This window comes from Brassica napus, chromosome A7 (genome assembly GCF_020379485.1).
Source record: "Brassica napus cultivar Da-Ae chromosome A7, Da-Ae, whole genome shotgun sequence".
NCBI lineage: Eukaryota > Viridiplantae > Streptophyta > Magnoliopsida > Brassicales > Brassicaceae > Brassica > Brassica napus.
Window position 1 is genome coordinate 10310851 of NC_063440.1, and position 26884 is coordinate 10337734.

Consider the following 26884-nt stretch of genomic DNA (forward strand, 5'->3'; position numbering starts at 1 on the left):
TAAGGAACAACCATTCCTTTTCATTCCTACTATTTTATTCCCGAACATTCTTTTTTTATTCGTTCCTCTTGTTTTCCGAATGGTCACCAGTCAAACCCTAGTAATAATTATAATTTTGAAGGTTTTTATAATACCACAAGTACATCTGATATCGTTGGTTATGTGACATAACTTATGTCGAAGACAAAGAAATTGGAGATTTAGGGTTATTAAAATGCGGGTCGGATCGGGGTAATGGTAAATGGGTGGGTAGACTGGTTGGATATGTAAAAATGTTGAAGTTTTAGGGTTTATGGTATATTCTGCTTAGTTTTGATATATTTTTAATTCATTAAAAATATAAAGATAGAAGAGGTCTATTCTAGATTTTTTTGTGCCCTTCTGGTCCATCCCATCATTTGATCTATTTCAGAAGCAGGTTGAACTGGACATTCATTTTTTCAGGAAAAAAAGTTGTGATTCATTTCAATATGCCGACATCTTCACCAAGGGTTACCCACTTTGATCCTGAAACCGAGTTCAGCAGCTGTTGTCTTTTGTTGAAATAGCTAGTAAGTTCAGTTACCTGCAACAATTCAATGTCTAAGAACCCTAAAAACCAACTTGAATACAGGCTTTTTGTTACAGACGGAGATCAAAGAAGATTGTGAGTGAATAATATCTCCTAAACTATATTTGCGAAGTGATTTTGCCACATGTCTTCTCTACAATCATTTTTATAAAAACAATGATGACATGACTAACAAGATTGATGACGTGACTTATAGTTAATATGAAATGGACAATCACATTTATTACTGACATATATTTTTGGTAAACTTTATAGAATATGACAATACTTAATACATTACATTTAATGTTGATTTATATTTTTGGTAAACTTCTTAAAATATGATAATAATTCATAAATCATCACTAAAATAAATATATTGAAATATGCATTATAAATTTCGAAATACATTATTTAATTGTATTTTTATAATTATATAATTTTTATTACTAATATTTTCAAAATTTTCTACATCTTTTTTAAACTAATAATAAATTGTTAATTGTAATTTCATTAGTTTCTTTTAGATATCTACAAATTTTATAAATATTATTTAGTTATAATGTTTAATAACTATGCAATTTTTATATGCTTTTTAGTAATTTTATACAAGTTGATTTAATACATTTAACCAAAATAAATAGATAACTTTTTTATCTAAGATTCTAATTTTAATATATTGCATATATATATATTATTAAATGTAGTTTAAAATAAACAAAATTATTATTTTTGCTTATTTTATGCTTAAATAATCAACTTTATATTAAATACTAGCTGAAATAATAAAATATATAATATTAATAAATTTCATTTTAAATATAATTTAACTTTTAAAAAATTTATCACACCTAGGGTATGAATGGTGACCAGAGAACGGCGAGAATAATGCATTCCCTAACGTTCCTAAAAAAATCACCATTCACAAGGAATAATAATTCCCTCTTATTCCCTTTCATTCCTTTTTTTTTGTAGAGAATTAAAGAATAACATTATTCCTTGATAAAATTGATAAGGAACAACCATTCCTTTTCATTCCTACTATTTTATTCCCGAACATTCTTTTTTTATTCGTTCCTCTTGTTTTCCGAATGGTCACCAGTCAAACCCTAGTAATAATTATAATTTTGAAGGTTTTTATAATACCACAAGTACATCTGATATCGTTGGTTATGTGACATAACTTATGTCGAAGACAAAGAAATTGGAGATTTAGGGTTATTAAAACGCGGGTCGGATTGGGGTAATGGTAAATGGGTGGGTAGACTGGTTGGATATGTAAAAATGTTGAAGTTTTAGGGTTTATGGTATATTCTGCTTAGTTTTGATATATTTTTAATTCATTAAAAATATAAAGATAGAAGAGGTCTATTCTAGATTTTTTTGTGCCCTTCTGGTCCATCCCATCATTTGATCTATTTCAGAAGCAGGTTGAACTGGACATTCATTTTTTCAGGAAAAAAAGTTGTGATTCATTTCAATATGCCGACATCTTCACCAAGGGTTACCCACTTTGATCCTGAAACCGAGTTCAGCAGCTGTTGTCTTTTGTTGAAATAGCTAGTAAGTTCAGTTACCTGCAACAATTCAATGTCTAAGAACCCTAAAAACCAACTTGAATACAGGCTTTTTGTTACAGACGGAGATCAAAGAAGATTGTGAGTGAATAATATCTCCTAAACTATATTTGCGAAGTGATTTTGCCACATGTCTTCTCTACAATCATTTTTATAAAAACAATGATGACATGACTAACAAGATTGATGACGTGACTTATAGTTAATATGAAATGGACAATCACATTTATTACTGACATATATTTTTGGTAAACTTTATAGAATATGACAATACTTAATACATTACATTTAATGTTGATTTATATTTTTGGTAAACTTCTTAAAATATGATAATAATTCATAAATCATCACTAAAATAAATATATTGAAATATGCATTATAAATTTCGAAATACATTATTTAATTGTTTATTTAATTGTATTTTTATAATTATATAATTTTTATTACTAATATTTTCAAAATTTTCTACATCTTTTTTAAACTAATAATAAATTGTTAATTGTAATTTCATTAGTTTCTTTTAGATATCTACAAATTTTATAAATATTATTTAGTTATAATGTTTAATAACTATGCAATTTTTATATGATTTTTAGTAATTTTATACAAGTTGATTTAATACATTTAACCAAAATAAATAGATAAATTTTTTATCTAAGATTCTAATTTTAATATATTGCATATATATAAATATTATTAAATGTAGTTTAAAATAAACAAAATTATTATTTTTGCTTATTTTATGCTTAAATAATCAACTTTATATTAAATACTAGCTGAAATAATAAAATATATAATATTAATAAATTTCATTTTAAATATAATTTAACTTTTAAAAAATTTATCACACCTAGGGTATGAATGGTGACCAGAGAACGGCGAGGAATAATGCATTCCCTAACGTTCCTAAAAAAATCACCATTCACAAGGAATAACAATTCCCTCTCATTCCCTTTCATTCCTTTTTTTTGTAGAGAATTAAAGAACAACATTATTCCTTGATAAAATTGATAAGGAACAACCATTCCTTTTCATTCCTACTATTTTATTCCCGAACATTTTTTTTTTATTCGTTCCTCTTGTTTTCCGAATGGTCACCAGTCAAACCCTAGTAATAATTATAATTTTGAAGGTTTTTATAATACCACAAGTACATCTGATATCGTTGGTTATGTGACATAACTTATGTCGAAGACAAAGAAATTGGAGATTTAGGGTTATTAAAACGCGGGTCGGATCGGGGTAATGGTAAATGGGTGGGTAGACTGGTTGGATATGTAAAAATGTTGAAGTTTTAGGGTTTATGGTATATTCTGCTTAGTTTTGATATATTTTTAATTCATTAAAAATATAAAGATAGAAGAGGTCTATTCTAGATTTTTTTGTGCCCTTCTGGTCCATCCCATCATTTGATCTATTTCAGAAGCAGGTTGAACTGGACATTCATTTTTTCAGGAAAAAAAGTTGTGATTCATTTCAATATGCCGACATCTTCACCAAGGGTTACCCACTTTGATCCTGAAACCGAGTTCAGCAGCTGTTGTCTTTTGTTGAAATAGCTAGTAAGTTCAGTTACCTGCAACAATTCAATGTCTAAGAACCCTAAAAACCAACTTGAATACAGGCTTTTTGTTACAGACGGAGATCAAAGAAGATTGTGAGTGAATAATATCTCCTAAACTATATTTGCGAAGTGATTTTGCCACATGTCTTCTCTACAATCATTTTTATAAAAACAATGATGACATGACTAACAAGATTGATGACGTGACTTATAGTTAATATGAAATGGACAATCACATTTATTACTGACATATATTTTTGGTAAACTTTATAGAATATGACAATACTTAATACATTACATTTAATGTTGATTTATATTTTTGGTAAACTTCTTAAAATATGATAATAATTCATAAATCATCACTAAAATAAATATATTGAAATATGCATTATAAATTTCGAAATACATTATTTAATTGTTTATTTAATTGTATTTTTATAATTATATAATTTTTATTACTAATATTTTCAAAATTTTCTACATCTTTTTTAAACTAATAATAAATTGTTAATTGTAATTTCATTAGTTTCTTTTAGATATCTACAAATTTTATAAATATTATTTAGTTATAATGTTTAATAACTATGCAATTTTTATATGATTTTTAGTAATTTTATACAAGTTGATTTAATACATTTAACCAAAATAAATAGATAAATTTTTTATCTAAGATTCTAATTTTAATATATTGCATATATATATATATATATATTATTAAATGTAGTTTAAAATAAACAAAATTATTATTTTTGCTTATTTTATGCTTAAATAATCAACTTTATATTAAATACTAGCTGAAATAATAAAATATATAATATTAATAAATTTCATTTTAAATATAATTTAACTTTTAAAAAATTTATCACACCTAGGGTATGAATGGTGACCAGAGAACGGCGAGGAATAATGCATTCCCTAACGTTCCTAAAAAAATCACCATTCACAAGGAATAACAATTCTCTCTCATTCCCTTTCATTCCTTTTTTTTGTAGAGAATTAAAGAACAACATTATTCCTTGATAAAATTGATAAGGAACAACCATTCCTTTTCATTCCTACTATTTTATTCCCGAACATTCTTTTTTTATTCGTTCCTCTTGTTTTCCGAATGGTCACCAGTCAAACCCTAGTAATAATTATAATTTTGAAGGTTTTTATAATACCACAAGTACATCTGATATCGTTGGTTATGTGACATAACTTATGTCGAAGACAAAGAAATTGGAGATTTAGGGTTATTAAAATGCGGGTCGGATCGGGGTAATGGTAAATGGGTGGGTAGACTGGTTGGATATGTAAAAATGTTGAAGTTTTAGGGTTTATGGTATATTCTGCTTAGTTTTGATATATTTTTAATTCATTAAAAATATAAAGATAGAAGAGGTCTATTCTAGATTTTTTTGTGCCCTTCTGGTCCATCCCATCATTTGATCTATTTCAGAAGCAGGTTGAACTGGACATTCATTTTTTCAGGAAAAAAAGTTGTGATTCATTTCAATATGCCGACATCTTCACCAAGGGTTACCCACTTTGATCCTGAAACCGAGTTCAGCAGCTGTTGTCTTTTGTTGAAATAGCTAGTAAGTTCAGTTACCTGCAACAATTCAATGTCTAAGAACCCTAAAAACCAACTTGAATACAGGCTTTTTGTTACAGACGGAGATCAAAGAAGATTGTGAGTGAATAATATCTCCTAAACTATATTTGCGAAGTGATTTTGCCACATGTCTTCTCTACAATCATTTTTATAAAAACAATGATGACATGACTAACAAGATTGATGACGTGACTTATAGTTAATATGAAATGGACAATCACATTTATTACTGACATATATTTTTGGTAAACTTTATAGAATATGACAATACTTAATACATTACATTTAATGTTGATTTATATTTTTGGTAAACTTCTTAAAATATGATAATAATTCATAAATCATCACTAAAATAAATATATTGAAATATGCATTATAAATTTCGAAATACATTATTTAATTGTATTTTTATAATTATATAATTTTTATTACTAATATTTTCAAAATTTTCTACATCTTTTTTAAACTAATAATAAATTGTTAATTGTAATTTCATTAGTTTCTTTTAGATATCTACAAATTTTATAAATATTATTTAGTTATAATGTTTAATAACTATGCAATTTTTATATGATTTTTAGTAATTTTATACAAGTTGATTTAATACATTTAACCAAAATAAATAGATAACTTTTTTATCTAAGATTCTAATTTTAATATATTGCATATATATATATTATTAAATGTAGTTTAAAATAAACAAAATTATTATTTTTGCTTATTTTATGCTTAAATAATCAACTTTATATTAAATACTAGCTGAAATAATAAAATATATAATATTAATAAATTTCATTTTAAATATAATTTAACTTTTAAAAAATTTATCACACCTAGGGTATGAATGGTGACCAGAGAACGGCGAGGAATAATGCATTCCCTAACGTTCCTAAAAAAATCACCATTCACAAGGAATAATAATTCCCTCTTATTCCCTTTCATTCCTTTTTTTTTGTAGAGAATTAAAGAATAACATTATTCCTTGATAAAATTGATAAGGAACAACCATTCCTTTTCATTCCTACTATTTTATTCCCGAACATTCTTTTTTTATTCGTTCCTCTTGTTTTCCGAATGGTCACCAGTCAAACCCTAGTAATAATTATAATTTTGAAGGTTTTTATAATACCACAAGTACATCTGATATCGTTGGTTATGTGACATAACTTATGTCGAAGACAAAGAAATTGGAGATTTAGGGTTATTAAAACGCGGGTCGGATCGGGGTAATGGTAAATGGGTGGGTAGACTGGTTGGATATGTAAAAATGTTGAAGTTTTAGGGTTTATGGTATATTCTGCTTAGTTTTGATATATTTTTAATTCATTAAAAATATAAAGATAGAAGAGGTCTATTCTAGATTTTTTTGTGCCCTTCTGGTCCATCCCATCATTTGATCTATTTCAGAAGCAGGTTGAACTGGACATTCATTTTTTCAGGAAAAAAAGTTGTGATTCATTTCAATATGCCGACATCTTCACCAAGGGTTACCCACTTTGATCCTGAAACCGAGTTCAGCAGCTGTTGTCTTTTGTTGAAATAGCTAGTAAGTTCAGTTACCTGCAACAATTCAATGTCTAAGAACCCTAAAAACCAACTTGAATACAGGCTTTTTGTTACAGACGGAGATCAAAGAAGATTGTGAGTGAATAATATCTCCTAAACTATATTTGCGAAGTGATTTTGCCACATGTCTTCTCTACAATCATTTTTATAAAAACAATGATGACATGACTAACAAGATTGATGACGTGACTTATAGTTAATATGAAATGGACAATCACATTTATTACTGACATATATTTTTGGTAAACTTTATAGAATATGACAATACTTAATACATTACATTTAATGTTGATTTATATTTTTGGTAAACTTCTTAAAATATGATAATAATTCATAAATCATCACTAAAATAAATATATTGAAATATGCATTATAAATTTCGAAATACATTATTTAATTGTATTTTTATAATTATATAATTTTTATTACTAATATTTTCAAAATTTTCTACATCTTTTTTAAACTAATAATAAATTGTTAATTGTAATTTCATTAGTTTCTTTTAGATATCTACAAATTTTATAAATATTATTTAGTTATAATGTTTAATAACTATGCAATTTTTATATGATTTTTAGTAATTTTATACAAGTTGATTTAATACATTTAACCAAAATAAATAGATAAATTTTTTATCTAAGATTCTAATTTTAATATATTGCATATATATATATTATTAAATGTAGTTTAAAATAAACAAAATTATTATTTTTGCTTATTTTATGCTTAAATAATCAACTTTATATTAAATACTAGCTGAAATAATAAAATATATAATATTAATAAATTTCATTTTAAATATAATTTAACTTTTAAAAAATTTATCACACCTAGGGTATGAATGGTGACCAGAGAACGGCGAGGAATAATGCATTCCCTAACGTTCCTAAAAAAATCACCATTCACAAGGAATAACAATTCCCTCTCATTCCCTTTCATTCCTTTTTTTTTGTAGAGAATTAAAGAACAACATTATTCCTTGATAAAATTGATAAGGAACAACCATTCCTTTTCATTCCTACTATTTTATTCCCGAACATTCTTTTTTTATTCGTTCCTCTTGTTTTCCGAATGGTCACCAGTCAAACCCTAGTAATAATTATAATTTTGAAGGTTTTTATAATACCACAAGTACATCTGATATCGTTGGTTATGTGACATAACTTATGTCGAAGACAAAGAAATTGGAGATTTAGGGTTATTAAAATGCGGGTCGGATCGGGGTAATGGTAAATGGGTGGGTAGACTGGTTGGATATGTAAAAATGTTGAAGTTTTAGGGTTTATGGTATATTCTGCTTAGTTTTGATATATTTTTAATTCATTAAAAATATAAAGATAGAAGAGGTCTATTCTAGATTTTTTTGTGCCCTTCTGGTCCATCCCATCATTTGATCTATTTCAGAAGCAGGTTGAACTGGACATTCATTTTTTCAGGAAAAAAAGTTGTGATTCATTTCAATATGCCGACATCTTCACCAAGGGTTACCCACTTTGATCCTGAAACCGAGTTCAGCAGCTGTTGTCTTTTGTTGAAATAGCTAGTAAGTTCAGTTACCTGCAACAATTCAATGTCTAAGAACCCTAAAAACCAACTTGAATACAGGCTTTTTGTTACAGACGGAGATCAAAGAAGATTGTGAGTGAATAATATCTCCTAAACTATATTTGCGAAGTGATTTTGCCACATGTCTTCTCTACAATCATTTTTATAAAAACAATGATGACATGACTAACAAGATTGATGACGTGACTTATAGTTAATATGAAATGGACAATCACATTTATTACTGACATATATTTTTGGTAAACTTTATAGAATATGACAATACTTAATACATTACATTTAATGTTGATTTATATTTTTGGTAAACTTCTTAAAATATGATAATAATTCATAAATCATCACTAAAATAAATATATTGAAATATGCATTATAAATTTCGAAATACATTATTTAATTGTTTATTTAATTGTATTTTTATAATTATATAATTTTTATTACTAATATTTTCAAAATTTTCTACATCTTTTTTAAACTAATAATAAATTGTTAATTGTAATTTCATTAGTTTCTTTTAGATATCTACAAATTTTATAAATATTATTTAGTTATAATGTTTAATAACTATGCAATTTTTATATGATTTTTAGTAATTTTATACAAGTTGATTTAATACATTTAACCAAAATAAATAGATAAATTTTTTATCTAAGATTCTAATTTTAATATATTGCATATATATATATTATTAAATGTAGTTTAAAATAAACAAAATTATTATTTTTGCTTATTTTATGCTTAAATAATCAACTTTATATTAAATACTAGCTGAAATAATAAAATATATAATATTAATAAATTTCATTTTAAATATAATTTAACTTTTAAAAAATTTATCACACCTAGGGTATGAATGGTGACCAGAGAACGGCGAGGAATAATGCATTCCCTAACGTTCCTAAAAAAACACCATTCACAAGGAATAATAATTCCCTCTCATTCCCTTTCATTCCTTTTTTTTTGTAGAGAATTAAAGAACAACATTATTCCTTGATAAAATTGATAAGGAACAACCATTCCTTTTCATTCCTACTATTTTATTCCCGAACATTCTTTTTTTTTTTATTCGTTCCTCTTGTTTTCCGAATGGTCACCAGTCAAACCCTTGTAATAATTATAATTTTGAAGGTTTTTATAATACCACAAGTACATCTGATATAGTTGATTTAAAACCCCCCCCCCCCCCCCCCCCCCCCCCCCCCCCCCCGTTTTTCGCAAAAGAAAAAAAAAAAATCTAACATGTGCATCTTTTAATACAGTAAAGATAGATCATAAGCAAATAAAAATTCACAAGACACATAATTTCTTGCGCCAAAAGGAATCATCTTTGATATGTTTATTAACTCTGTTTCCTCTTTAAATTCCATCACTCTCTTCTCTTTCAGTCCCAAGTTGTGGTGATGACTCACTGTTATGTGCCCCTTCATTTCTCACCTCCCTCTCCCTATCTCTCTGTTCCTGTTCACGTAGATTCTAATGAGCATTAGAATATATATTACGATATTTGTTTGAAGAAACTATAGAACTGGTCAGGGGTCATATTCAACTTCCTTACCATTCTCCTTGCAGGACGCATAAGAATCTCCCTAGTTGCAGGGTTTATCCGTCTCTCATCATAACTCAGCCACCCAGCAGTGCTGTCTCTCTGTTCCCGCACATTCTCTGGAGCTTCTCTCCTCTGCCACCAAATGTTATTCTCTTGAGCCTCTCCATATCCTGACTTTCTTTCCTCGTCGAATCTCCATGTGGACCCACTCTCCCTCCCGTACACTGTTCTAGCCTGATAATCAAAAGAAAACGTTTAAACTAAACCATAAACTAAACAAAATATAAAAGATCATATTCAGTATAGTTACCATATTCTCTGGAACCTCTGTTTCGTATCTCCTCTCGTCAAATCTCCAACTCGGAGTAGGATGTTTGAAAACGCAATCACTTCCAAAGCCACACCAACCTTTTTTTAGATAAAAGTGACAAACTCCTTTTTTAATACGGGGACGAGTTGGATACTGCTCCTGTTCGAATCTTCTTCTTTTGTATCCCAAATCAGGAGCTTCAGCCTAGAGAATCAAAATTATAAGACCCAACGTCTAAATCAAAAAGCGTAAGAAAGAAACTTAAGGTTTCTTTACCCTATTCTGTTGTTTCTGGAATCTCCACTCTGTTTCATGGCGTCTCCTCTGTTGCATCCCAAAATCTCTCAGATTCTCAAGTATGCGTGGGTCACGAATCGGACCCGCTTCGTTCATTCTTGAACCAGAGCATTCGTATTCCTGAGAAAATTCACATCAACCTCTTAGCTTCACAACAGAGTAAACTCTATGTTGAGTTTCCTTACCCTGTTCTTCTGCTGTTGAAAGAATATCGACTCTGTTTCACGGCTTCTCCTCTGTTTCATCTCATCATCTCTCTGTCTCTGTTGTATGTATGTCTCGTTTTGATCACGAATCTGAACCGCTTCGTTCTCTCTTCCACTTGATTCTAAGTATTCCTGAGAAAATAATTAATAATTCGGATTAACTCTTTTGATTCATTCTACTACAGAACAGAGTAAGTTGTTGTACTGTTTTTTTGTTACCCTGTTCTCTTCCCAGGATCTTGTATCTCTATTGTATCTAACAACTGGTGACCACCTCCTTGATCCACTAGGCCGAGTTTGTCCCTAAGAATCAACAATAAACAGAACGATAAATCACCCTAACGCAAGAGCATAACAATTGGTCTTTCTCGACTCTTTTCCTTGACTTTAAGTGAAACCGTGTACCACTTTCTCCCCTGATCCACTCGGCCTCGTATCCACAGTTTCTCCCTGACAATCAACAGTAAACTGAAAGATAAAGTACTTAGGCAAGAGGAGTATAACAATATGTTCTTACTTGACTTTCTTTCTATGGTATCTTTGACTTCTATCCTAAAATCTTGCTATAAGGACACCCAGGAATCTAAATGAAACTGAAACGCCAAATCAAAATGTTATTTCCTTACCTCTGGTTCTTCAATGGATCTCGACTCTGTTTCATTGGCTCTCCTTTGTTGCATCTCAACATCTCTCTGTCTCTGTTGTTGCATTTTATCTTCCCAGAATCTTGTATCTCTATCGTATCTAACAACCGCTTTCTCCCATGGTCCACTCGGCTTCATATCCACAGTTTCTCCCTGACAATCAACAGTAAACTGAAGGATAAAATCCCTACGCAAGAGGAGCATAACAATATGTTCTTTCTTGACTCTGTTTCCATGGTATCATTTGACTTCTATCATCAAAACTTCACATAAGAAACTTAAAACGCCAAATCAAAATGTTATTTTTTACCTTTGTTTCTTCAATAGATATCGACTCTGTTTTATTGGCTCTCCTCTGTTGCATCTCAGCATTTCTCAGTCTCTGTTTTTGTATTGTTTCATTGGCTCTCCTCTGTTTCATCTCAGCATTTCTCACTCTCAGTTCTTGCACTTTCTTTTCCCAGTATATTGCATGTGCAATTGGATCTCTATCCGGAGTTGCTTCCTTTAAGAATCAAAAAATTAAATCAAAAAAATAAATCATAATGATTAGGTATTTCTCGACTCTGTTTCTTGTTACCCTGTTCGCGTCACGGAATCTTGTATCTCTATCGTATCTAACAACGGCTTTCTCAACAGACCTCGTCCCTGATCCACTCGGCCTCATATCCAGAGTTTGTCCCTGTGCCGGAACACAATAAATCAAAATGTATCAGCACTAGGCAAGAGAATAACGATAACGTCTTTCTTGACTCTGTTTCCATGGTCGCTTTGACTTCTATCATGAAATCTTGCTCTAAATACTGTAAGGAAGAATCTGAGTGAAACTAAATCTCAGTAAGAACATCAGCAGAATACGTTATTGGTTACCTTCGTTTCTTCATTGGATCTCGACTCTGTTTCATTGCTTCCTGATCTCTGATCTTCTTGCTGATTGTCTAGAGCATCTGCCATTTTCTTGAATGCGAACTCTGTTTCCGCTTTTATTTTCTGTTAACCTTACCCACTCTTCCCTCTCAAAAAATCAAATTAAAGAACGGTTTAATTGCATGGGAATAAGTAAATATATAGTTAGGTTTAAAATTGATGAACAAAATTATGCCGTGGAGGACACAAGACATGAAGACATTCTCTTAAACTGCTTATTTTCTATAATCACAAATATTAATCGGAAATTTATTATAATTAAAATAGTTATATAAATTTCCACATAATTGTTTTATACTTTATTTCCTTATCTAGCCTTTTATAACATTTTAGCTTTTCGTACGAATATAGCTAAAATATAATAATATAGTTTAGATGAGTATATTAACTACAATCATTGAAAGCTCTATGATGTTTTTTTAATTCGTATTTGAATTAAATAATTGATTTGGATTAATGATCTAAATAATTCTAGGTTTCAGAAAATATATTTTTATAAATCCAAAACAGAAATATAATATAGACACAGTGAAACCACTCGTAATTCCATAATCAACACAAAAATAAAATGATTTAAGGTTTAAAATGCTATAAAAGTTGTAATCTGAAATATCTATCAAGAAATCACAGTGAGGGGATTTCATGCTCTAAATTTGACGTTACAAGATCTATTAGTCCAAAACAAACATTTCATATTTGAAAATAACAGATTTGGTAATTACTTAGATGATATTATACATATGCATATTTAATTACTTTTCTGCTTTCACTTTCATACAGAAAATGGCATAGGATATAAAACGAAATTACGATGATTTGTGAAAAGAGCTTGTATAAGATGTTTTCATAACAAGCAACAAACTTACAATAATAGTAAAGATCGTCGAATCGCCTTCAAGAGCAAAGTTCCGGATCAAGACAATGACGAAAGTAAAATTTTCTCTAAATGATTTATTGTGTCATTTTATTCTTTTTATCCCCTCCCCCATTTATGTTGTTTCCTATTACATGGATTCGTAGAATAACAAAAATAAAACAATACATTTTGTTTCTAATCACTTTATTGCAATATAATAGTGTGTGGACTCGAATTCTTACCTTTAAATTTAGGGTAAGTTTTTAATCACTAAATTGCCATAAATTAATCGTACTTTTTAAAAATTGACTAGAGTAAATCATTGACTTTCTTCACACAAAGATATTTTGGGGTTAATTCAAATTACATATATAAGGGAATTGCATTATGTTTCATCACTCGGTTTAACGAAAATACATATACAATTTCAAAATTTGTCATCAAATAGGAATTATACATGGAAAGGTTTCATGGAATGAAATTATTTATGAATTGAAAGATTATTTAATTTTTTTATTCTTTATTGTTAACCTAAAAAGATTTATTAATTTTAAAAGAACTATGTTAGAATATGTCAAAAACACAAACATCACTTATACAGTATGTAGTAATAATGCATATGTTTTTCTCGAACAAAAAAATACAACAAAATAATTTCGAGCATACGAGAATATTTAAGTGTAATTTATAGATGATGAGAATATATTTAACTGAACTAGTTTCAGAATAATGTGATTGCGACCAAGGCCGGTACTGAGATTTCTCAAACAAGAATAAAAAAAAATGATTTTGGTCCTTAATTGTTTCTTAAAAATCTTCAATTTGTGTAAAATAATAGTAAACAATTTTTTAATGTTTATAATATGTCTAAAATATAGTTTTGTATTTTTTATCTGTAAATTTATTCATAAGATTTATAAAACTAGAATTTGAAATTATAGTTTTTGGCTTACAACATCAAAAATCTATTCATAATTCATTATATGATATAGTCAATCATTAAAACAATTATATAAATTTCAGTCTACAAAATGATGTACTTTCTATTATTACCCGAAACTGAGATTGTTACAGTTGAGTAATTATACTAAATGGAGGTATTTCAGATGCCAAAAATGTTAAAATTTGGATGCAGCATTTGCATATCAAAATCCAAAAGACTTTAATCTATTTCATAAAGATTATTATTAGATATAATTTTCGTAATTATTATTAGATATAATTTTTGAAATAATAAAATAATATTTCTCTCAAAACCAAAAAATCATTTTGCAAAACAAAAAAAACGTTTTCTCGCGTAAACCGCAAAATTACGTTTTGCCTCCAAAGTCAAATCAAAAACGTATTCCGCTAAAAAATGATTTTCTCGAAAATCGCAAAATCATGTTTTCCTACTAAATTCAAAAATCACAAAATAAAATTTTTCCACCAAAACCATTAAATCAAGTTTTCTCACCAATTTGTTTCCGCCAAAATGAAAAAATCGTGTTTTTCCACCAAACCGCAAAATTAAGTTTCCTGCAATAAGTGTAAAATCGTGTTTTTCCACCAAAATTAAAAAAATAATTTTAGATATATTTATTTGAATATTATAATTAGGACAAAATAATCATGTATTATTGGTCTTTTTAACTTGTAGTATTCAAATGCTATTTTAAATTAAAAAAAACAAACAATTTAGCATCTAGATGTTGCATCTGAATAGAAATATTAACTATAAAATCACAAAATTTGGATGCAATAGCTAGATATTATTTTCAGACGCAACATCTAGATGATGCATCAAATACAAAAACGAATATGGCCATAATGTATATGTATTGATTTCCATCAGTTGTTTCACCAAAATAAACATTGCATTTCAAAAGATCAGTTCTAACCAGTGAAATTAAAACTTAAATAATACTTATATGCTTATTTCTCTTAGTAAAAAAATACATGACCTAGAGCAGACAAGAATTGTACTTGGCTACTATTTATTTTTTTTTTTTTTTTTTTTTTTTTTTGGTACAATCTACTATTTATTTTCATACCAATGTGGTTGAAATTGACTAGATTACCTTTCGGAACTGTAGTTAGCTATTATGTTTAATGTTGTCCACAAATACGAAAATAGTTGACGAAATAGCAATAAAGTTTATGTTGTCCACAAATAGATTGAAACTACGAAAAGATTGACCTAAATCATCCCAACACATATCATTTTTCTTGCACCCCAAACAATCTGATTAGTTCTCTTGGGTTTGTCTCATAACTCTGTTCTCTCCTAAAACCCATCGCCCTCTTTTCTTTCAATCCCAATATCTCGTAATGCCTCTCTGAGCTGATCCACGTTACTGGTTAGAACTCTCGGTTTCATCTGAAAGAAGATGAAAAAAACATCATGTGAATATCGTACCTATATTGCATAGAAATATAAAATGCGATTGAAAAAATCTTTATGATTCAATACCCGCTCAAGACGCAAACGAGCCTGCCTCCTCTCATTATCTATCTGTCTTCTACGTTCCTCCTGCGCTTTCTCTTGAGCCTCTCTGTTCTGCCTCTCCATATCTGCCTGTTCTTGAGCGTTAACGTTGCGGTTCTCTGGAATCTAGTTTGAAGGAAAAGAAACTAATTTATTCAAGGACTCAGGAGCAGTAAACCAGATTTGGCTGAGAACATGTAAACCAAATGATAATTCACAGTAAAAGACAGAGTAAACTCTGTTTCATCTACTAGTAAAGAACATAATCAAGCCATTTATTTATTTTTTTACCATCAATCTTTCTTCCTGCAGATTATTTTGAGCCTCTCTCCTCTGCTTGTCAATAGTTTTTGCCTGAAAATTAACATAGAAGTGACTTAAAACAGTAAATCAATAGTATAAAAGATGACATTTAGTAATAGTTACCCTCTTCTCTTGACTTGGACCATAGCTTGACTCAGTTCGCTGTCTTTTCTGATCCTGAAGAAGAGACTCAGTTAAGTTTTTCACATTTGGCTGATCAGAATAGTATAGTAATTTATATGCAATCACCTGACGCATAGCTTCTGTACTATCCCCTTCCTTTGAATGTTTAAATTTACAAGTTGAGCCGTACTTACATTTTCCTCCCAGAAAAAACTGAACGAATTGCACATAGAAGAGCAAACTGTTACCTCTTAAATGATATTACAAAACTAGAACAAGATGTTCCTTTTGCTAGCTTAAGTCAAATGCATAACGGTCAACAAAATATTGTTTTTTAACTAACTATATAATATACTCGTACCTTACATTTTTGCAGACTAAGCTCCTTTGGAAGCTCCTAATAAGATGTCAAAAGCAGTAAGCCATAAGGAACTTTGCAAATTAGAATAAACTAGATAATGTTGTTTCTCACCTTTGGATGATTGAAGCGACACCTTTCTCCGAAGTCACATCGACCAGTTTTAAGATAAAACGAGCAATCTTCTTTACCAGGACGAACTGGATACTCATCGTCTCTCATCCTCCTAAATGTATGTAAACATAACATGATTATTCACTATACATCCAAATTTTATTTTTTCATTAGATACATAACCAACAAAAAAGATTCAAAATGCTATAAAAGTTAAAATCTGAAATATCTATCAAGAAATCACAACTATGAAACCATTAGTAATTCCACACTTGAGGGGATTTGATCCTTGACATGGACTAGTATGGTAAATTCTCAATAGTTGAGTGTTTATATACTGCTTAAGTTAAGTGTTTATATGAAACAAGTAAGGATCGAATCCACTGCTTCTATACCCTCTCTATGATATAAGTTGTTCCTACCACTACACCACAATCAATTATTAACATTTTGCTGCCCTTTAAATATAGAAGATAATTTGGTGCCTAAAATAAGAGCTTTACCAACTTTAATCCATGGCCGGCTCTGAGTTGGGCCTTGGCCCGCCAAATACCCTCGGGTTATTTTTAAAAAAGAGACTCTAACATTTCATGTCTCACGATACCATATTTATAATTTACTAGACGTCATATATGCATATATAATTACTTCTCTAGCTATTTTCACTTTCACACAAAATATGCTAAAATATATAGAATCAAAATATTAAAGACTTGTGAAATGGGTTCGTATAAGATGTGGATCTCTTGACAAACCGATGGAGTTTTTTATCATCCAATCAACAATTTTTATTGAAGTTTCTTAGAAAAAGAATTCAATTCTAAAATCATGCAGAACAAACAATTATTTCTTAACAAGCAACAAACTTACAACAAACTTACAGTAATAGTAGATTTCGTCGAATCGCTTTCAAGAGCAAAGTTCCGAATCAAGACAATGAAAAGACTAAAATTTTCTCTAAATGATATATTGTGTCATTTTAAACTTTTTAACCCCTTCCCCACATTTATGTTTTTTCCTATTACATGAAATTTATAATTAATAAAATCTATTGCAATATATATTGAGAGGACTCGAATTCTTACCCTTTAAATTTAAGGAAATTTTTTTAATCACTAAATTGCCATGAATTAGTAGTACTTTTCAAGAATTGACTGCAGTAAATCATTGACTTTCTTTACATAAAGATATTTTGTGGTTAATTCAAATAAAATAAGAGAAATGCATTAAATTTGACAATTTGGTTTAACGAAAAAATAAATATCCTTTTTTTGTTCAACCCAAATTTCGTTTAAGGAAAAAGTAGTTTGGCCCAATTCACGGCCCATTACAGATGCATGACGGCGAAGAGATCGTTTAGCCAAACCGTTGGTTTGGAAATTAAAAGATCAAGAAATAAAAAAGAAAAAGATCGGAGAAAACAGAGATGAGAGATGGTTGACGTCTACCACAACATCAACGATCTCCTTAACCATAGCTCTGCTATCGATGGCAACAAAATATACCAATTTCAAAGAATTTCATCAAATGGGAATTATACATGGAAATGTTTCATGAAATGAACTTATTGATGGATTGATCTATTATTTACTTTGTCTATTCTTTACTGTTGATACTTCAAACTTCATTAAAATGTGTGTTTAACCTAAAAAAACTTATTAATTTGAAAGAAATATGTTAGAATATATCAAAAATACAATACAGCATTTATATATAGTAATAATACATATGTTCTTTATCGAACAAAAAATATAACAATTTTTTTTTGAGCATACAAGAATATTGAAGTGTAAATTTCTTGATGATGACAATATATTTAACTGAACTAGTTTCGGAATAATGTGATTTGTACTTACTATACTACATTTTCAGAACTATATCTAGCTACAATTTTGCACAAAAGTAGTCTTTTGAAGTAAATTTATTGATTTAACCAACCGAACTAAAAACAACAAGACTGAAACTACGAAAACTTATCATCCAACACATTGGTTCCCAGAGTTGTCAAGTAACTGCATGTGTTTCATCTTAAACCCATCACCCTCTATGTTCTTAAACCCGAGTTCCGATAATGCCTCTTGAAGAAAACCAATTAAAAGAGTTCCTATGATATTAGTGGTATATATTAAATTAATATGTTCCTTAACACATACTATAATATGTTCCTTAACACATACTATAATCAATGGTCACATATGTATATAGAATAATATCGCTATAATGATTCAAAGATACAAATACTTTCTTTAAGACACACTATAATTACTAAACATTGCATATATAAAGTTACATTTTTGTAAACTTATATAATTACCTTTTACGTACCCATTGATGCCGCATGTAAATAGATGGCAAGAAAATTAATAAGATTACATTTTTTTTCTAATTTAACTTTGACACTATTCCAAGTTGGTACAAACTAATGAGATCCAAATAATGTTACATGGACTTAATGTATAGACCCTTTTAATGATATAATTGAATAAAATTGAATAAGTTGACTTTTTTCATTCGGTCCATAACTTTAGAGTATATGCTAATGTTATGTATTAATAACATTAATAACAGTGATTGTTAGCAAGATAATGTTTTTTACGACATTAGCAAAACTGTTATATATTATTTTACATGTTGGTTGTGGTCGTCATTTTCATATGACATTTTTATTATTTTGGTAAATGAGTAACTTGTGGTCATTAAAATTGAAATATCGAGTTTGTAACATAATGTAATGTACATTATTTAATATAAATTTGGTCTAGTGTACATGATGAATACGTTCTAAAAATAAATATATGGCTCAACTATTATTTTAGAACACGATTGTTAAACAGTAGATAAATCTACATAAAATTTAAAATTTGGTTAAGACAAATAAATTTGTTATTTTGGGTTTAGCTAATGGATGTAAGACATAATAATTTCGGTTCTATACGAAACACATAGTATAATTTTAGTCTGAAAATAATGAATAATGGCATTACATGTAATAAATCTAGGTGATGGAGGGCTTTTGATGTAATGATGTGAGAAAAGCTCTAGTGATGCCACCTAAGTAATGACATTTTGGTTAATCACACATAAAAATAAAGTTACTTAATAAAAGTGTTCCTCGAATAATATAAAAAGAATAAATTCACAACATTTGGATGCAATAGCTAGATATTATTTTCAGACCCTACATCTAGATGATGATGCATCAAGTACAAAAACGAATATGGCCATAATGTATATGTATTGATTTCCATCAGTTGTTTCACCAAAATATACATTGCATTTCAAAAAGATCAGTTCTAACCAATGAAATTATAACTTAAATACAAGACCTAGAGCAGACAAGACCTATATGCTTATTTCTCTTAGTAAAACAAATACAAGACCTAGAGCATACAAGAACTGTATTTGGCTACTATTTATTTTCATACTAATGTGATTGAAGTTGCCTAGATTACCGTTCGGAACTGTAGTTAGCTATTAAGTTGCTCAAACGTAATCTTATAAAAGTGAACGATCAAGCGAACTAACACAACAACACTAAACAGTTACACGACTAAAACAACGAAAAGATTGACCTAAATCATCCCAAAACATATCGTTTTCTTGCGTCCCAAACAATCTGATTAGTAACTCTGTTTTCTCCTAAAACCCATCGCCCTCTTTTCTTTCAATCCCAATATCTGGTAATGCCTCTCTGAGCTGATCAACGTTGTTGGTTAGAACTCTGGGTTGCATCTGAAGAGAAGGAAAAAAAAATATCATGTGAATATCATATACCCGTACTGCATAAAAAAAAATTCAAAGTGCGATTGAGAAAATCTTCATGATGCCATTCAATACCCGCTCAAGACGCAAACGAGCCTGCCTCCTCTCATTATCTATCCGTAGTCTACGTTCCTCCTGCGCTTTCTCTTGAGCCTCTCTGTTCTGCCTCTCCATATCTGCCTGTTCTTGAGCGTTAACGTTGCGGTTCTCTGGAACCTAGTTTGAAGGCAAAGAAACCAACTTATTCAAGGACTCAGGATCAGTAAACCAAAATAAGAACATGGTCTTGTTTCTTTACCTCCAATCTCTGTTCCGTTTGACTCCCTCCTTCGCCGGATTGAACATTGGGATCAATTCTCAAATTTTCCACCCTCCTCTTCTTCTGTTTACGTTCCTCCAGATCATGAGCTTGCCTCTCCTGTGAAGAATTAAGTCAAAAACAGAGTAGACAAACAGAGTAAGGTGCTTATCTCATATTCTCTGTTCCATTTCCTTACAATAACTCTCGTCTGAGAATTAACTTAAAACAACAAACAAATGTAAAGATTTAGCTTAGTTACCCTCTTCCATGGCCTAGAGCTTGACTTGGCTGCGTGTCTTTTCTTACCCCAACTTGTATCCTGAGTACCAAAATTAAAATAAAACGTTAAATGACATGGTGAGAATAAAATTTAAAGTTCGGCTGATAAGAATAATATAATAGTAACCACAACCTGACGCATAGGTTCTGCTTCTGCACCATCCCCACTCATTGAATGAGTAAATTTACAACCTGAGCCGTTCTTACAATCTCCTTTCTGAAAAAACTGCAAAGTACAAAAGGAAGTTGCTTACAACACAAGTACTAAACCAGATAACATGAATCTTTTGTAGATTCTTGTCACCTATTAAATGAAAGTGTTACTAACTCTATATGGACAATGAGCTTAATTCTCGTTTTCTCTTTCAAAACTAGGCTAAGTTGTGTTACTTTTACTAATAATCATAATTAATCAAGTGAGAACTGTACCTTACAAATCTGACGGCTAACCCACTGTGGAAGCACCTATTTAAGATGTTTTTTTTTTCATTAAGGAGACTGAAACTTTTACTTAGACAGAAAGTAACGTAATTTGCTTTCTTTCTTTCTCACCGGTGAAGGAGGATGGTTGTATCGGCACTTAGGTCCATAGCTACACTGCCCAGTTTGTAGATATTGTCTACAATCTATTGCACCTATAACTCTCTGAGGAAGGGGTTTCAAAGACAATAAACCATGAAACTTAGGTCCATAGCTATATTGTATACTCTTTATTTGTGTTCTCATCTCACTCACCGGTGAAGGAGGATGGTTGAATCGGCACTTAGGTCCGTAGCTACACTTCCCAGTTTGTAGATATTGTATACAATCTCCTGCACCTGGATACGGACTCGTTTGCACCATGTCATGCCTCATCTGACTTCTCTCAGGAAGTTGTGGACGAACTGGATAGCGACTCGGTTGCACCATGTCATGCCTCATCTGATCTCTCTGCGGAAGCTGATTCAAAGACAATAAACCATGAGAATAAACCATGAGAAGATCTTGAAAGCTAGACACAGTAAGTACTCTTTATTAATGTCTCACTCACAGGTGGATGGTTGAACCTGCAACTTAGTCCATAGCCACAACGACCTTTTTTCATGTAATAGTAACAATCTTCTACACCGATGCGAACTGGATACTCACTCGACTCACCCAATCCATGTCTCTCTGGTTCATTCTCCTGAGAAAAACCGTATGTATCGACTCTGTTTTAGCATAATGATAAGGAAACAGAGTAGTGAGTTCTTGTTCAGTTTCTTTACCCTCTTCGCTGCCCTGGATCTTGGATATCTTTCGTGTCTCCGATCAGTTCTAACATTAGATTCGCTCGGACCTGAATCCGGATCACGTCCCTGAGAATCGAAATTAAAAGCAAAAAGCTTGAGTCAGAACATCTCTCTGTTTCCATGGCGACTCTGTTTCCATGGCGACTTTGACTTCTCTCAACAAATCTTTATTATCGTTCAAAAAGAGTTCATAATGGTAAAGAAGAGAGTAGATTATCGTTCAGTTTCTTCGTTTTACCTCTGTTTCTTCCATGGATGTCGACTCTGTTCTCGTATCGGTTTCTTTAGCCTCTTCGTCTCCCTTCTCTGGGTTCTCTCTGTCGCTCATTGCGTTTGCGTTATCTCTTTTCTCAGCGCCTCTTCTTTGCTCTCTTCTCTCTGGAAATCACATCAAAGCATGGGTTTTGATTCTTTAAATCCAAAACTCTAAAGTTCGTTATTTGACAATATATTTCCCATAACCAGTATCTTTACCACTTCAATTGTTTATTTATTTGGTGGCGGGAAAATGTTTTATTGTTTTTAATGTATTGTGTTTCTTTAACAGCTATCCTGTTAAGGTCATAATAAAGAAAATATAGTAAATATTCTTAAATATATATATATGTTTGTGTAATATATATGTTTGTGTAATTGTCTAATCTATACTAATAACCTTTTGAAACTCCATGGGATGTACATATAAGAGAAAAAATTTCTCCCGAAAATGTCACATGGCATTATTACTAAAAAATAAAAAATAAATAATAAATAAATATCAAATATAAGAAAAAATAAATAATAAGTAAATATACATACAATAAAAAATAATTAAATATGTAATATAAGAAATAGAAAACTAAATTAAACATCTATCTAAAAATATATAGTAAAATAAATAATAAGAAAATATAAAACATAAGAAAATATTATATTAAACATCTATTATAGTAATAGAATAAATAAATATAAAATATAAGAAAAATAAATAATAAGTAAATATATAATATAAGAAATAGAAAAATACATTAAACATCTATCTAAAAATGTATAATAAATAAAATAATATGTAATAAGTCTATACTAATAAAAAAACCTTTTGAGGCTACATGAGATGTCCACATAGCGAAAAAATTTCTCCCGAAAAATGCCACGTGGCTTTATTACTAAAAAACTAAATTAAACATCTATATGAAAATATATAGTTAAATAAATAATAAGTAAATATACAACATAAAAAAAAATTATTATATTAAACATCTATTATAATATTAGAATAAGTAAATATAAAATATAAGAAAAAATAAATAATAAGTAATATATAATATAAGAAATAGAAAACAACATTAAACATCCATTTGAAAAATGTATAATAAAATAAATAGTAAGTAAACATATTGTATAAGAAATATAAATATTACATTAAATATCCATCTTAATATTAGAATTTGATATAAAAGCAAAACAATTAGAATAATAAATATATAATCTAAGAAAAAAATATGTAATAAGTAAATATACAATATAAGAAATAGAAAAACTAAATTAAGCATCTATCTTAAAATATATAGTAAAATAAATAATAACTAAATATACAACATAAAAAATAAAAAATATTACATTAAACATCTATTATAATATTAGAATAAGTAAATATAAAATATAAGAAATAGAAAACTACATTAAACATCTATCAGAAAAATGAATAGTAAAATAAATATTAAATAAATATATTGAATAAGAAATATAAATATTACATTAAACATTCATCGTAATATTAGAATTTGATATAAAAGCAAAACAATTAGAATAAGTAAATATATAATAAAAAAATAATAAGTAAATATACAATATTAGAATAGGTAAATATTCAGATACATAACCTAAAAATAATTTATATTTAATTCTTTGACAAGTTTTGAAATTAAGAACACTTTAATTTGACTATAGTCATACTTTATATGCAAAATATAGTAAAACAAAATTCTATGAATTTCAAAACTTGTCAATTACTTTGGCAAGAAAATCTTGTCAATTATTTCATATTTAAGGGATTTGATCATTTTTATCAGACTGTAATAATTTGGTTTTAATTGTATTATAAATATAATTATCCATATAATTTTAAACTTGGATCTGATGACTTTTGAGTTATTAATTACACAAAATCATGAAGTTTTTAAGCATATCCTCATATTTGGATATATATAATTAATGTTTTGTTGCCTGTATTTCCACAATTCACATATAAATACTTCTTTGATAATTTTTTTATTATGCATCCTACTTAATAATATACACATTTCTTCCAAAGAAAAAAAAAACATTGTGATGGAAGCTCTAGGAACCGATACTAAACATGGTCGTTGTTGCGTTTGCATGGTGAAAAACAAAATATGTACCAGAAAATGTGAATTTTCTGCATATTTTCCAAATGAAATGTATATATTTTTATACTTTATTTTCTGTATTTTCTCTTAACGTGTTAGACATGATTTCTGAACTAGAATTTAATATTGATGTATTGTTAAATCAATTTTTATAGGCAAGACGATTATGAAGCTGCTACTAAACTGTTTGGTACACAAAATATTATAAGAATGATGAAACTTGCTGCTCATGAACAAAAACATTTGTTAGCATCATCGATACTCAAAGAAGGTGCTGCATGGACCGATGATAATATCGGAGGTGGATATGGAGTGATACAAAAGCTGAGGTGGGAAATCGAATTACATGAAGCCTCCCTCTCTAAGATAAGGATGAAGATTTCAGAAGAAAAAAAACAATTAGTTCTACTTTCAAATCAGTATATATAATGAAATTTATCTATCTTGATTTATCCAATAATAATTATTCAATGGTTAATTATATCAAATGTTGAAATTTAAAATATACAATTTCACAATGTAATTGTTGCTAGCTAATCACTTAATTGTGCATGCTTATAGTGATCATAAAAAAAGACACTTTGAAACCTAAAAATGATATCAAATGTCATAAAGCAATTTTTAATGGCACTTTCAAATTGTAATTATAGCAATTTTCTAATTTCTATATTGAAAATTTTAAACTTTTTTTCATTGAACAACCAATTCAGTAGTTAATAATTTCTTCTATTATTCACTTTGTAATGATAATACAGTTATGTGAGTTGCAAATACATTTATGTATACAAGATTGACAAATAAAAATCTACACTAATAAAAAAGACCCTTTGAGGCTCCATGGGATGTCCACATAAGCGAAAACGTTTCTCCCGAAAAATGCCACGTGGCTTTATTACTAAAAAAATAAAAAACTGAATAATAAGTATATATAAAATATAAGAAAATATAAATAATAAGTAATATACATACAAGAAAAAATAAGTAAATATACAATATAAGAAATAGAAAAACTAAATTAAACATCTATATGAAAATATATAGTTAAATAAATAATAAGTAAATATACAACATCAAAAAAAATTATTATATTAAACATCTATTATAATATTAGAATAAGTAAATATAAAATATAAGAAAAATAAATAATAAGTAATATATAATATAAGAAATAGAAAACAACATTAAACATCCATTTGAAAAATGTATAATATAATAAATAGTAAGTAAACATATTGTATAAGAAATATAAATATTACATTAAATATCCATCTTAATATTAGAATTTGATATAAAAGCAAAACAATTAGAATAAGTAAATATATAATCTAAGAAAAAAATATGTAATAAGTAAATATACAATATAAGAAATAGAAAAACTAAATTAAGCATCTATCTTAAAATATATAGTAAAATAAATAATAAGTAAATATACAACATAAAAAATAAAAAATATTACATTAAACATATATTATAATATTAGAATAAGTAAATATAAAATATAAGAAAAATAAATAATAAGTAAATATATAATATAAGAAATAGAAAACTACATTAAACGTCTATCAGAAAAATGAATAGTAAAATAAATATTAATTAAATATATTGAATAAGAAATATAAATATTACATTAAACATTCATCGTAATATTAGAATTTGATATAAAAGCAAAACAATTAGAATAAGTAAATATATAATAAAAAAAAATAAGTAAATATACAATATTAGAATAGGTAAATATTCAGATACATAACCTAAAAATAATTTGTATTTAATTCTTTGACAAGTTTTGAAATTAAGAACACTTTAATTTGACTATAGTCATACTTTATATGCAAAATATAGTAAAAAAAATTTCTATGAATTTCAAAACTTGTCAATTACTTTGGCAAGAAAATCTTGTCAATTATTTGATATTTAAGGGATTTGATCATTTTTATAAGACTATAATAATTTGGTTTTAATTGTATTATAAATATAATTATCCATATAATTTTAAACTTGGATCTGATGACTTTTGAGTTATTAATTACACAAAATCATGAAGTTTTTAAGCATATCCTCAAATTTGGATATATATAATTAATTTTTGGTTGACAGTATTTTCACAATTTCACATATAAATACTTCTTTGATAAATTTTTTATTATGCATCTTACTTAATAATCTGCATATTTCTTCCAAAAAAAAAAATTATGATGGAAGCTCTAGGAACCGATACTAAATATGGTCATTGTTGCGTTTGAATGGAGAAAAACAAAATATGTGCCAGAAAATGAATTTGCTGCATATTTTCTAAATGAACTGTATATATTTTCTTATACTTTATAATCTGTC

The 26884-nt window shown here is 28.5% G+C and overlaps 3 protein-coding genes and 1 long non-coding RNA gene across 4 annotated transcripts; 1 reads left to right on the top strand and 3 right to left on the bottom strand.

Moving 5' to 3' along the window:
• Positions 1 to 9639: 9639 nt before the first annotated feature.
• Positions 9640 to 15166, bottom strand: LOC111199444 (trichohyalin). Its single transcript, XM_022689522.2, has 11 exons — positions 12291 to 15166; positions 12001 to 12102; positions 11731 to 11925; positions 11403 to 11573; positions 11182 to 11226; positions 10996 to 11079; positions 10756 to 10908; positions 10550 to 10690; positions 10274 to 10477; positions 9973 to 10197; positions 9640 to 9875 (listed from the first exon to the last, which is right to left on the bottom strand). Exons 1-11 carry the CDS (start codon positions 12372 to 12374, stop codon positions 9774 to 9776), a joined length of 1506 nt encoding a protein of 501 aa, XP_022545243.2. The 5' UTR covers positions 12375 to 15166; the 3' UTR covers positions 9640 to 9773.
• Positions 15167 to 15469: 303 nt separating this feature from the next.
• Positions 15470 to 16676, bottom strand: LOC111199345 (putative zinc finger CCCH domain-containing protein 9). The gene is made up of 7 exons (XM_022689340.2): positions 16569 to 16676; positions 16458 to 16493; positions 16223 to 16309; positions 16097 to 16150; positions 15962 to 16024; positions 15656 to 15796; positions 15470 to 15562 (listed from the first exon to the last, which is right to left on the bottom strand). Exons 1-7 carry the CDS (start codon positions 16674 to 16676, stop codon positions 15470 to 15472), a joined length of 582 nt encoding a protein of 193 aa, XP_022545061.2.
• Positions 16677 to 19215: 2539 nt separating this feature from the next.
• On the bottom strand, positions 19216 to 22559 carry LOC111199217 (putative zinc finger CCCH domain-containing protein 9). Its single transcript, XM_022688718.2, has 11 exons — positions 22420 to 22559; positions 22158 to 22247; positions 21941 to 22075; positions 21646 to 21849; positions 21463 to 21555; positions 21340 to 21375; positions 21044 to 21136; positions 20891 to 20950; positions 20629 to 20748; positions 20406 to 20546; positions 19216 to 20300 (listed from the first exon to the last, which is right to left on the bottom strand). The coding sequence occupies exons 1-11, from the start codon at positions 22507 to 22509 to the stop codon at positions 20208 to 20210; spliced, it is 1155 nt and encodes a 384-aa protein (XP_022544439.2). The 5' UTR covers positions 22510 to 22559; the 3' UTR covers positions 19216 to 20207.
• A 1424-nt stretch (positions 22560 to 23983) lies between these two features.
• On the top strand, positions 23984 to 25178 carry LOC125576472. The gene is made up of 2 exons (XR_007314835.1): positions 23984 to 24601; positions 24706 to 25178. It is a non-coding gene; the product is annotated as an uncharacterized LOC125576472 (long non-coding RNA).
• The last annotated feature ends 1706 nt before the right edge of the window (positions 25179 to 26884 follow it).